Source organism: Pan paniscus, chromosome 21, assembly GCF_029289425.2.
Source record: "Pan paniscus chromosome 21, NHGRI_mPanPan1-v2.0_pri, whole genome shotgun sequence".
Taxonomy (NCBI): domain Eukaryota; kingdom Metazoa; phylum Chordata; class Mammalia; order Primates; family Hominidae; genus Pan; species Pan paniscus.
Window position 1 is genome coordinate 48,517,325 of NC_073270.2, and position 13,929 is coordinate 48,531,253.

Genomic DNA, 13,929 nt, shown 5'->3' on the forward strand with positions numbered 1-13,929 from the left:
GCAGGAAAAACAACCCAAACACCGAGGTCTCGGAAACCCCAATCTGCATCTTTCTCATTGCAGCTTCAAAGGTCAAGCCACAACTTGACCATTCTTCTACAGAGAACTACTTTCTAATATTCCAACTTTCTTATGAAGGATAAGATAGATGCCTACCTTGGAAGCTACCATAAGCCAAGGAGGGTTTACCATGAGTTGATTCTACATTGCCAAGGAACATATTACATTTGAATCTATAACAACACTCTTAAAAATAAGTGGCAATCTACCTGTTGGTATCCAGGAGTAGAAGGCAACTGACTTCCACCTAAACTGCTATTTCCATAAAAATTTTGTAATGCATTTAGCTTCCCTCATCACTCAACCTCTATCTTCACCAAGGAGATATGAATGTTTGTGTGGATAGCATGGCCAACATCCTTGAACTCTCTGGTTCCAATGGCCTTCTTCAATCCACTTTAGCCCCACTTTCACCTCATTTTTCACCTTCTGGAAATTGGAAATTCCATTTTCCCATACTCCGGCACAATCTCTACCGACAGTCTCATCCCAGTTGACTCCTCTTGACCTGCTCCTCAAGCTCACGTGGTAGCCTGGACCTCTGCTTTTATTATCCAATCCTTGGCTTATTAATGCAGAAGGTCCAGGCTACCATGTGAGCTCCTCAGACTCCATACGAGTCTCTCCTAAAGCCCCCATTCCTTTGCACCTTTATTTCAACTTTGCCCAGCCTATAACACATTTGCCTTCTCCAATCCTGTACCTTACACAACTGCCGCCCTTTCAACATGCACCCATGTAATCCCAGCAGACACCCACATCTTCAAGAGGCAAGAGGGAAAGAGAGGGGCTGACTTCTAACTTTTTACCCACTGACTTGATATCCATCCACACCATCCCCTGCCTCTTCTTTGCAAGGAACACCAGCACTCTTGACCCGGACTCTTGCTATATTTTCCATCTTTTGGATTCTTTTTGGTTTTCTCTGTCTATCCTATATCTCCAAACCCTCCCTTTTATCCCTAATTTTGACATGTCAACTGCTTCTCCTATTCTTTAAAAACTACCCTTCAGCAGCAGGTTTTCTCTAATACCATCCAGTTGTGTTTCAGTAACACTTAAAATTCTCAGCAGTTTTATCTTCATTGACTCCCAACACTTCCTGACTTTCCACTGCAAAACTTTAACCTAATATGATCTGGATTCTGTGTTCCACACTTCCCCTAAAACTGCTTACACAGAAGATACTAATAATCTTCTAATTGCTTAATCAAGTAGATATTTTCAATCTTTATCTTACTTTAAGAAGGAAGACAGTACAGTGCTTAAACTCTGGTTCCAAGTGCCTAGGTTCAAGTCCTGGCTGTGCCACTTGCTAGTTAGTAGTCTTGGGAAACTTATGTTACTGCTCTGTGCCTCATTTTCTGCATCTTTAATTATAGTGTCTACCTCATTGAGTGATTTTTTAGATTAAGGGAGTTAAAACCCCACTTAGAACAATGTATGGCACATGGTACATTCTCAAGAAATATTTACTAGAATTGTTATCACAACTTGACCATTCTTCTACAACTGTCAGTGTTCATAGACTCTCCATTTCTGGGTCTTTTTTCTATTTAGGCTCAGATAACACTTTATTCTTGTGATTTTTCTCATAAATCTGGCACTGTTCAATGCCTGGGAGGTCTGTAGGCATTCCTCCTTCTCCATCTTCCCTTCTAACGTGGGCCCCTGTTAGTCATCTTTTCACTGCATACACTCTCCCTTCAACAGCTGCCAATGCACTGATAACTCCAAAGCCCAGCTCTGCACCCTAGACCTTTCACCCACACATCCATCTTAGGTGTCCAGGTCACAGATCTGTATTTCTACCTAGGTACCACATCAATGACGTGAATCCAACAGATCTGCACAGATTCCTCCTCAAACCTTTTCCCTCATTGACCAATAGGCTATTCTTTCTGAAATACGGAATATGGTTAAGTGGCACTATGACCCATTCAGTCACCCAAGCTGGAGACCAGGGTGTCTGTTGGGCCTCAACTTCTGCCTCAGCCCTCATCTTCATTTTCCTTTTTATTCTACCTTATTAGCATTTCTCAAATCTTCCCATGTCATACATCTCTGCTATTAGGATGAACCACTGGAAGCAGGCATTTTTTTGAGGTCAAAACCAGCCAGACATCAGAACCACTGCTCTTGTTCAAACTGTCTTCAGTTTTCATCTCCAACACCTGACAGCCTCCAAAAAGGACCCTCCCTCTCCTGTCTTTTACTCTTCCGTTCAAGTCTATGGATAGAATATAAAGTAGATGATGAGACGAACAGGAAAACCTCCCTGTGAAATTTTTTGTGGCCTATATGGTCACTCCAAGTCAGTGGATTCAAAGATTAGTGCTCTCATTGGGGCTTGGAGCTCTAACAGCTATAACAAAAGAACTGTGGAGAACCAATGGGAACCACTGGAGATCATGGTGATGGCTGAGAAGAGGCAGCTTCCTTAGGTGGTAGGATCTGTTGTGAAACAGCCTGTGGCTGCCTGAGAGTTAGGTGAAGTGCCTTGGGGATGACAGTCACACCAAACATAGAGCTGTTGCTTCAGCATGATGGCCACTCTGGAAGAATAATTCACTAAGATAGCAGGGTCCTTCACAGAGACTCAACAAACAAAATTATTCAAGAGGTACGGGAAAGTTTGCAAAAATAATGTGCTAGCCACCTGATTTTGCAGAGGGAAAAGTAAACAGGAGGCCTTCCTGTAAATAATCATGTGTCTAATTATATTTTTTAATAATTCAAAGGAAACCAAAAGCAAAGTTCATAGAAAAAAAAACAAATAGAACATACACAGTAAATGCATTTAAAAAGAAATAGCACAAAAGCATTCAAACTGTGTAATAAAAATGACAAAATAAAGAAAAAATGTTTCTGTTGTGACAATAAATATAAACAGGTTAAAATACAGAAAAGCTCTCAGACTGTCTAAATAAACAAAGTCTAATTGTATGCTATAAGATAAACACCTAAAACAGAATGACTGCATAACATTAAAAAGAACAAACTGAACAAAGACATAATAAAGAAATGCAAATAAACAGAAAGCAGTTGTTGCAAAAATAGTGTGAAAGCCTTGAAGTAGAATTTTAACTGAAAAGAACAATGAAAAAATTAGGTGGACTAAAATGGTCATTTAGAAAAAACACATGACTCAAGAGACTTAAGTGGAGAAAATGATGAAAAAGACATGGGTTGAAGACTTTAACCTATGTCTTAGACTTTGACTACTAATCGTATAGGAAAAAGCAAGTATATATAATGTAAATGTAAATAATAATGTATTTCCTAGATACATGTTAATAAATGTAAAGACAGAATGAAACTTCTATTCAAATGCTTATGGCTCAGTTGCAAAAAAATCATATACTAGGCTACAATATAACTTCAATAAATCCCTCGAAGAAGAAATTGTTTAGCTTTGGGCCTATACATTTTCTAACCAAATTCACTACAACTAGAAATTAGTGACAATGTCTTAAAAACCAATTTATTTAAAGTTACACAATGCTTTCTTAATAACTATGGTGTCAAGTGTGCTTTGTATGTTAGCAAAAATCTAAAACAAAATTAAAAGTCAAATGACAGGTTGAGAATAATATTTGTAATACCTATGTCAGCTAATATGAAAATATCCTTTTTTATGTGTAAAGGACTCTTGAGAATCAACAACAAAAAAAAACCAAACCATTCAAATTAAAAAGTGGCAAATGACTTCAACGGGTAATTCACAAAAAGAGGAAGTAAAAATGGTAATAATCTATGAATGTAATTGTGTAAAATGACACTGAGTATGATCAAAAGGTGCCCCAGAAGACACCTACAACCTTGGAGGGAGATGATCACTCCATCAATATGCTTCTGATGTGAGACTCCTAGCCATAGGAAGCCCCACCCAATAGATAGCCAGCTCCAGTTTCTAGGGACAGACACCACAAGGGGACAAGGTGATGCCAGGACCCTCAGAGATGGAAAGACCTGCCAAGGTGTTCTGAGGAGAGGGAGAATGGTTATCTCTGACCCAAGCACACTCTCAAGAAAATTCAACCACGGCCCTTGAGGAATCAAAGTCAGGAAATGGGAGAGCCAGGGGAGTGAGTAGAGAAGTCTAGAGGTGACTCTGGTGCAGTGTTTTCCTCCTGTCTTCAGGAGGCAGGCGAGTAGGGATGGGATGTCTTCAGGAGGCAGGCCATGCATACCCAGTGGCACTCCAAGTCAGTAAATGGAGGCCGAGACCCTGAGTACAGGGAGTGGAGCAGAGGGCCCAGGCTGAGAATTCCAATGTCCCTGTAGATGCTCTTCAGCTCCAAGGCTGCCATGTGGACCTACCATCTATTGCACATGCTCCAGCCCATGGGCTTCATTAGAGACCTCCTGGTGCAGGTGTTGAAGAGATGAGGCTTGCATGGAAAGGTGAAAACCTCTCCCTGTGCATGAGGACTTGTGCAAAGCCAGGAAGCAATTCCCCACAAGAGGCTCTGAGATGAGTCTTGCTCAATCCTTCCAAAAAGTGCTTTTTGTTCATACTTGGAGGAGGATGTGGATATGTCAGGCCATGGTTTAACAGACCTGGTGTTTTAACCTAATCTTTTATAGTTCTTGAGCAGAAAATCTGCATGGCAAAAATTTCAAGGGGCTGCAAACATTTTCAGGAGAAGAGAAAAATGTTGGCACATCAGAACTCCTCTTAGAACATAAATATACATGTTTTCATGGGGAGAGATTGTTTAGGGTAAAATTAAGAGAGACTTTTTTTTACCCTATGAGCCCAAGGAGACCTGTATAAGACAAGGAGGAGGATTTGATGCTTAGTGGAGAGAAGTGGGATGGGTAAGGAAGCAGATGGAATAGAATTCCAAGAGTGGTAGAGTGGGCCCCTCATTGTGATAAACTCCACTTCATTGTGAGTGAATTTACTAAATCTACAGAGTGCCAGATAGCACGGTTTTCCAGGGAAAGGGACTGAGTTTAAAGTCCAGTTGAACCAAAGCTGGGTGAGTCCTTAATTTCAGGGGCCTATATAGCGATAATAACTACCGAATACAAGATAATTTTTCCTAGGCAGGTGATGGAGACTAGGGCAAGCAGATGGCTGCAAAATTAACAGAAGTTCTTTTATTTTTTTAAATTTTGAAACAGAAAATTCAGAATCATTAGAAAATATGAAATCAAATTAATATCAGCTAGAAAGGAGCTGTGATCTGAAGTACACGTGACTTAACAGCCATTCAGCACTGAGTGGTGACCACATTTAATAATAATATATTGTGCATTTCAAAATTGCTGAAAGAATAGATTTTTTTAATGTTCTCACTATACAAAAAAAGTTAAGTTGGTGAGGTGATGGATATGTTCATTAGTTTGACTAAGTCTTTCTATAACACATGCATAGATCAAAATATCACACTATACCCTCTAAATACACACAATTAATATTTGTCAATTAAAAGTAAATAAACAAACAAGCCCCTGCTTTCCCAAGAAAAGGCACATGTCAGGAGATGGCTGGCAGAGGCAGGTTCTCACCCCCGGCCTTGCCAAAAGTCTGGTGCCAGAAAGCTCACTAATGAGAAAGAGGAAATTTCAGTGTTTATTACAGAGCTAAAAGTCAATTTTAGAACTATAAAATATGACTTTAATAAATTAATACATAAACCATCAGCTCCGAAGCCCAGTAATTTGTATTTAGCCCATAGAATCATATGTACAGGACCAGAGCTCCAGGTCTGGTGAATTTTAAAACCCATTTTGCTAGTGTCATTGGATTTTCTGATAGGCCTCCTTTTCTTGCCACTGTACTTATGTGTATATGTGCGAGTATGTTTTGAATCTGAGAGTCTTGTGGGTGCTTGTCCCTATGTGGGCACTCTGCAGTGTTTGTGGCCAAGTGAGTAACCATTAGTGACGGTGTGTGTATAACATCTCTCTCCAAACTGCTGCTCTCAGCCAAGGAAATGCAATGAGGCTGTAGTAGCCAACAAGGTGCAAATCAGAAAATTCTCCCAGATGAGGCTACTTATCCAAGGGAGGGCATGGAGGTTACTGAGTACAGGCTAAACAACACTGGCTATTTCTTTTAAAAAGGCTTCCTTCCTCCTTCCCCTTTGTCTCTTTTTCCCTCTTTTCCTTTTTCCCTCCCTCCCTTCCTCCCTTCCTTCCACTTTGTCTCTTTTTCCCTCTTTTCCTTTTTCCCTCCCTCCCTTCCTCCCTTCCTTCCACTGAGGCCCACTGCAAGCCTGATGGCATGGTTTGGCTCTGTGTCCCCACCCAAATCACATCTTGAATTGTAATCCCCATAATCCCTACATGTTGAGAGAGGAACGTGGTGGGAGGTGATTGGATCATGGGGGTGGTTTTCCCCATGCTGTTCTTGTGATACTGAGTGAGTTATCACAAGATCTGATGGTTTTATAAGTGTTTGACAGTTCCTCCTTCACAGGCTCTCTCTTGCCTGCCACCATGTAAGATGTGCCTGCTTCCCTTTCTGCCATGATTGTAAGTTTCCTGAGGCCTCCCCAGCCATGTGGAACTGTGAGTCAATTAAACCTCTTTTCTTTATAAATTACCCAGTCTTGGGCAGTTCTTTATAGCAGTATGAGAACAGACTAATATACCTGACATGATGATACATATATGTTCTCTAATTTCATCTGCAGAAGGTCCTATCATACCTAATATCCTCTCCATTCTACAGATGAGGGAACTGTGATTCTGAATGATGACAGGATACAGCTAACATTACACAACTAGGAAGAAGATTCTCAGAAAGTGCAAGCTATTTTCCCTAAAGGCAAAGCAGAGCTTAGAGCCAGAGGATCTGGGATGGATCATGGGGACTTGAATTTACCAGTAGTGCTTCCCACGCTGGAAGATAGGACATGCTGCCACCTAATAGAGGGAGCTACTGCACAGATCTCATGCCTCTCATAGGGTGTGAACATAGGGGGTACTCCAGAAATGTCCTTTTCCCCCATGCCTCATCCAAAAGCATGGCAAATGGTGTGACTGTCCCTGTACTCAGTCAATTTTCTTGCTCATTGTACTTCAACCTGTGGTCCCATCCTGTACCCATTTGTGTCTGGTCCTATATATGGGGTTTCTAATTGAAACCTTAAAGGCTCACTGACCGTGCCCATGAGCTTTTAGAGATACTTTATGTCTATAGTCAATGATACAGTGGTGACAGTCTAGGGAGTAGGGTATCTGGGATCTGCTCTCAGCTTTGCCAATAATTTGCTACATGCTCTTGGACTTCACTATGCAACTCTGGACATCATCAGCTTTATCATGTACATCAGGGTTCAGCTATGGCCTGGAAGCCAAATCCAGCCCACCACCTGTTTTTGCACATAAAGTTTTGTTGGAACACAGCTGGGTCCATTCATTTACATATTATCTATGACTGCTTTCATGGTACAATGGCAGAATTGAGTAATTGCAATAGAAACTGTATGGCTTGCAAAGATGAAAATGTTTTCTTTCTGCCCTTAACAGAAAACGTTTGCCTTATCTACAAAATGAGGATAAACCTAAGCCACATGTGCCAGTATGCATTCTGTAAATGTCTATGGATAGGAAGACTATATAATTTATCACTGAAACTGGGGCACACTATGAAATGGATACTCTTAATTTCACCTGGATAATGGGAGTAAACCAGGGTTGTCCCAGCAAACTGAGATGTAGGGCCACCTGTCTGCAGAATACTATCTCTGTAGTCAGGTGGTCATCCAACAAAAAGAGGGCCAAGATCAAACTTAGAGGCAAGACAGGAAGTTAAACACCAATAAATAGATTTCTTTCTGACTCCTCAGAACTCCCACGTGGGTAACTGTGAGCCTCCTAGAACCGAATACATCATACAGCTTTTTCAAAATGCTGTGACCTCCACCACGTCAGCCTTCACTACAGAGAATCTCGGGGAACACATGTTCCACAGAGCACACTCTACAAGTCATACACTGGGTATTCTTCCCAGAATGTACAAGCAAGATCTGATCCCCTTGTTCATGCAACTGTGCAGGTAGAGAATATAGGGCTATATGCTTAATGCAATTCTGAAACCCCAAAAGCTCTGAAAACAACGTTCTTCACCTTAGTATTATAAAAAGTAATTTGGTGGTAAAACCTGAACACAGCCGAATGGCCTGATACTACTTACAGTCTTTATTTATCCCATTTCTTGTGAGTGTGTGTAAGTTTTGCTGTAGAAATATTACATTTGATTACAGGGTACTGCCTCAGAGCCTACCAGGGTTGTTATAAAATACAGAAGATATGCCAATATATTACTAATATATTACTAAATTCCAAACATTGTGAATTCTGACACATATCTGACACCATCAGTTTCAGATAAAGGTTTGTACTAAAACATATTACACAAAAGGAAAAGACACCGAAGTAAAGACGCCAAAGATATATAATTTGTCTCAAAACATCTAGGATAAAACACGTCACGTTGTTAGTGACAGGTGTTAAAAACAAAGGACTCTGCTTTTAGCCACTTTCATTCATAGGTTCCTGCTGTTGTAAAGAAGGGAACAGGGGCTTAACCTCACACCAAATGACAACGGTCCACCCTGACCACCCCAAGGCCAGCTCTGTCCCACTCACCTCTGCGTTACCAATGCCTGAACTGGCCTGGCTCACGCAGGATGCAAAATGACTGACAAGCAGATGAGAATAGGGAGCGAGTGGCTGAATGATGGTGTGATGAGTTCTTCCAAGAATTTACTCTCTCTTTTTCTCTTTTCTTCTCTTTCTCACTTCCTCTTTTATTTCTGCTCTCTTCCTAACTTTCCTTACTTCCTGCCTCTGGCTCTTGGTCACCCATGGGCAGGCCAAGGAGATGAGGTTGGGGGAGAAGCAAAGGAAACGTGGTCCCAAACAAGGCTACTTAGGTCCATCTCCCAGGCTGCTTGCATATCTCCAGGATTGCGGGAGTCACCTGTGCTGTTCGACAGTCACTGCCATTATATCTCATTATTTACTCCTTTAAGTCTCCTGACAAAGAACCCCAAAATAAAAACCTTAAGAAAACCCTCAACACAGACCAAGGCATTACAAGAGATAGCTGCGGGATTCTCCAGCAATGGAGGATGAGAATGAGCAGAACCAGCACCTTATAAAGGCCAGGTCCCTTCTGAGAGCCCAGCCTTGGAGTTACCCCCTTCATCTCCCCATCCACAAGCTCCAGGCGTGGCTAAGCCTTTCAAGAACTCTACTAGGGGAAATTGTGGAGCCAAGTGGTTAAGAATTATGATCTGTACTAATTTGACAACCACGAGCTACTGAAGCATGGCTAATGAGACTAGGAAACTGAACTTCTCATTCTATTTAACTTCAGTTACCTTACATTGTAATTTAAAAACCGATACCCAATTCACTTAAGAATGTTTGGAACAACTTGTGTATATGTATCCACTTCTTCAGCTATACATTTTATGAGTCCAAATACAGATCATTATTACTAATGAAAATAAAACATTTAAATTGAGACTTACTGTAAGTGTAAAATATAGACTGAATTATAAAGATTGACAGGGAGAGAACAGAAAACATCTCACTAATAATTGTTTAGATTGATTACATGTCCAAGTGATAGTATTTTGGATACGTTGGTGTAAGTAAAATATATTACTAAAATTAATTTCACTGATTTCCTTTTACTTTTTAATGTGGCTACTAAACGTTTATAAATGACATGTGTGGTTCCCATTATATTTACACTGGATTATACTAGCTTAGACAGTGAAATCAAACAAAACGGGTAAAAAACAAGGCACTACCTCCGTTCAAGCTTGGGTTATCACTTACCATTTCTGAGCCTTCGTTTCATCACCTATAAAATGGGTACGTAGTACCTGCCTCAAAGGATTGTTGTGAAGATTAAACAAGGTAATGTATGTGAAACATTTTGTACTGTGCCTGGAACATGATAAACACCCAATGAACGGTAGGTATCACCATCACCACCATTACCATCATCATCACTACCTCTGCCCTATTTCTGAAAGGAGTTTCAGGAAATGCATCATGAAGAAAAATAACATTATTCTAAAAGGAAATCACAAGCCATTGAGGATAAAATTGAAATATGTATGGCAAAAATCCAGTCTAAATATTGAGGGTAATTGAGTATTAAATTCTGATTTCTCGTTACCAAGGCAAAAGGGAAATAAAGCTTGAATTGTCTCATTAAGGTAAACCCAACAAGCAATCTCAATAGATACATGTATTCCTAACACTAAAATCTGAAAGAACTGTACCATGGATATTAACTTGGAGGATGTCTAAGAAGCCCCCAACCACCGGTTCATCTTCTGCTTCAGATGCTAGAGAAATTTCTCCAAAATGCAGATCTGACTGCCTCACTCTCTAACCTAAAACCTTTCAACAGTCCAAGTGGAGACTAACTGCAAATGAGCACAGTGTATCTTACTAGGATGATGAACATGTTCTGGACTGCTTTATGATGATGGTTGCACAATTCAATAGGTTTTCTAAAGTCATGGGATTGCACACTTAAAATAGGTGGATTCTGTGATATGTACATTTTACCTTAATAACATTGTTAAAAAAAAAAACAAAAAACTTTCAATGGCCCCAGGCCAAGACAATGTGGAGAAATGTTCCTCTAAGCATGCTTTATGGATTGGTGCCAATCTGTGCACTGTGTGCTTCAGTTCACAAGGAGATAAGGAAGGAAAGAGAGAGAGGTTTAGGAACTGTTGCGACAATCTGTCATTGCCATGATTTTTTTTTTTACCATGGTTTATAAGAGTATTGCTCCACAATGAGTTGAGAGGAAGTGTCCCTTCACCATGGACAGTATGAGCAGCACTGCTTTAAACTAAGTTCCATCCATTAGCCTGACATTCAAAGCCCCCCATGATCTGCTTGTCCCTGCAGGCTGATCTCCCTGTCTGTCCCCTTTGAAATGTACCTTAAACAACTTAGACTTTCCAAACTCTGCCATAGTCTATCATCCACCCCTGTAGCTCACTGTACACACTGTCTGTGACAACTCAAATGCCTTTCCCTCCCTCCCTTTTAAAATAAATTTGTATTCATTCTTCAAGATTCATCTTAGATGTTATCTCCTCTTACAAACCATCCTAATTGCCTTCCCCAGCAAACACCCCATTCCCCAGAAGGTGATCTTTGACTAGTTATTTCATCTCTCCGAACCTCAATCTTTTCATCCATAAAATAGGCTAGTACTAGTACCTCCCTCATCATGTCATAAGCACTGACTTTATAAAAAGGAATCAATGCCTATGTTCCTCCTGCATCTTCAGGAGCCACATGCATCCTGGTACATTGTCATTTTATTTACATATCAGTCTTTTCCTACAAATGATGAATTCAAGTGGGACAACGGCTGTGTTGGGTCACCTCTGCAGAGCTTGGCTAGGAGGAGACGCGCAGTAAACACGAGTGAATAAATGAAGTCCTTTCTAGACCTAGCACCTGTAGGGAGAGCAAAGGTGTATAGATTTATTACTAATTTTCCAAAATAAAACCATGGTAAAATGCCATACCTGATAGAAATGTGGCCAGAAAGTGCTGATGGCGAGCTCTGCCTTCACCCAGCCCTCAGTGACGACCCCGGACACATTCCAGACAGGGTTCCCTTGGGGGCCACCATTCACCTTCACGTAGACGTTCAAGGCCCCTGGGCTGGACCTGTCACGGCTGGAGAAGTAGTAATGGAAGTCGATGCAGTGGGTGTCATTCTCCTTCAGGGTCGGCAGGAGAAGGTGGGCCTTCTGGCCAGAGGCTCTCCCAGAGCTGTTCACCATCATGAAAGATCCTGGAGACCCACAAAGCAGGTGGGAAGTAGAGACAAAGAGAAAGTAAGAAAATCCTTCTGAAAATCAGTCACACCCATAAACATGGTGGCCAGAGGAGTGGCCAGAGATCAAGTCACTCTAGAAGGGTCTGGGTGACCCTGCAAAAGCCACATCTCTCTGAGCCTGAGTATCCTCTTCTGTAATTGGGTATAAAAAATCTATTCAATAAGGTGGTTTTAAGAATTAAGAGATGGTAACATGTATGAAGTATTTCTACAACGTGCTACTATTGCTATTTGCAGAAAACATAGCTACTATTACTGTTTGCAGAAAACATCTCCAAGCATTCAAAAAGTTTCCTTGTAGGACGAAGTGAGCCTCTTTTGAGTTGCTTTGACAAATTAAATTGTTGTTTCCAATTCTTTATCCCTCCCTGGATCCACGTCCCTTGCCACTGGCTTTGCAGTTCCTTCCAGCAGAAACAGAGGGTATGTCCCCATCCCTTGACTTTGGGCTCCACCATATGACTTGTTTTGGTCAATAGGATGCTAACAGAATGATTCAAGCAAAGGTTAAAATGTGCTTGCCTTGCTGGGCTTGCCGTCTTGCACTACTGCTACCTTTCATGAAAAGGATGTGCCCCCAGTAGCTGCTGCCCCTTTCAGCTTGGGATCAAGAATACACACATGGAGGATACCTGACTTGAACTTGACTTGATCGTAAAGAACCAAGCCATGCCACCCCTGCAGCTGGAATCACAGCCACATGGCCCAAAAGCCCAACCTAGATCAGCCAATCTACAATCAATGCACAGTTCCATGAGAGCTAGAATAAACACTTATTGTTGTTTGCCAGTGAGTTTCTTTTCAGTGTGTCATGCAGCTTTATTGGGACAATAGCTTATTGATAAAGCTGCCTGGGAGGGCAGACTCATGAAAGAAACCATGAGGGGGTACATTTCAGTTCAGTGTACAAAGAACTTTCTAACAAGTAAAGTTGGTGCAAAATAGAATGGACTGGCCAGAGACAAAGTGAGTCCCCATTAAAGCAGGTGGCAAAACAGAGCCTGGACAAATTAAAGAGATGATTAAGGAAATTTCACAAGCAACTGGGAGGGCTGAACTTAGAGTCTTATGATTCTATGAAATAAACTGCATCATGGAACACTGCAGATAAACTCAGATGATTCTAGAAGGACAGTTTCCACCTAGAAAACCACTAAAATCTTCAATTCAAAAAGAAACCTTAAGACCACTTATCCTCAGCCAAGTTGAGCTACTTCAATAGCTAAAAGTCACCTCATTCTTTCACCCTAATACCAAAAAGACTAACAGCTCCCAGTTAATAAGTGCTGGGAAACCCATAACTTCTTGGGATTCTAGAAGGTACCAATCAAACCCTGTCTCCTTCAGGTTCTGAGTGAATTTAAAAACAGACATGAGAGATAGAAAGGGAGAGACAGAGAGAGAGGAGTTCAAAACCTCCACATTATTATTCACAAAGTAACTTGGACTTAAGGCCAAATTAGACTTTCTGCATGTTTCCCCTGAACCACCATGCAGAGCAGGGGGATGGCCATGGACCCACCCTCCAAATGTGCCCAGATCCCTAGGGCCACAGTTGTCTTACTGGGATGACCACTTAGGATAGTTGGGTGGGCTTGTACCAAAAAGTAGCCAGGTGAAAAGCACAGAGAAACCTGAACCAGTGGCTATCAGGTTTTCGCCATCCTACCAATGAGAAAAAATTGTGTCTAAATATAAGGGATACAAGTGCAGCTGTGTTTCATGGATATGTTGCATAGTGGCAGAGTCTGGGCTTTTAGTTTGACTAGCAACCAAATGATGTATATTGTATCCATTAAGTAATTTCTCATCTCTCACCCCCATCCCACCCTCCAACTCTTCCAAGCCTCCAGTGAATATCATTTCACACTCTGCGTCCATGTGTAAGCATTATTTAGCTACCACTTATAAGTGAGAACATGCCGTATTGATTTTCTGTTTTGGAGTTACTTCACTTAAGATTATTGTCTCTAGTTCCATCCATATTGCCGCAAAAGTCATGATTTCAGAAA

The 13,929-nt window shown here is 41.1% G+C and overlaps 1 protein-coding gene across 14 annotated transcripts in view; it reads right to left on the reverse strand.

Annotated features, from left to right (window-relative positions):
- The window catches only part of PTPRT (protein tyrosine phosphatase receptor type T), a 1,127,644-nt gene that overhangs the window by 716,407 nt on the left and 397,308 nt on the right, over nucleotides 1–13,929 (reverse strand). For all 14 annotated transcript variants that reach the window (XM_034947434.2, XM_034947430.2, XM_055104674.1 and 11 more), the window contains exon 3: nucleotides 11,601–11,872. In XM_034947434.2, the coding sequence (XP_034803325.1) occupies nucleotides 11,601–11,872 (272 nt within the window). The remainder of the gene's footprint in view (nucleotides 1–11,600; nucleotides 11,873–13,929) is intronic.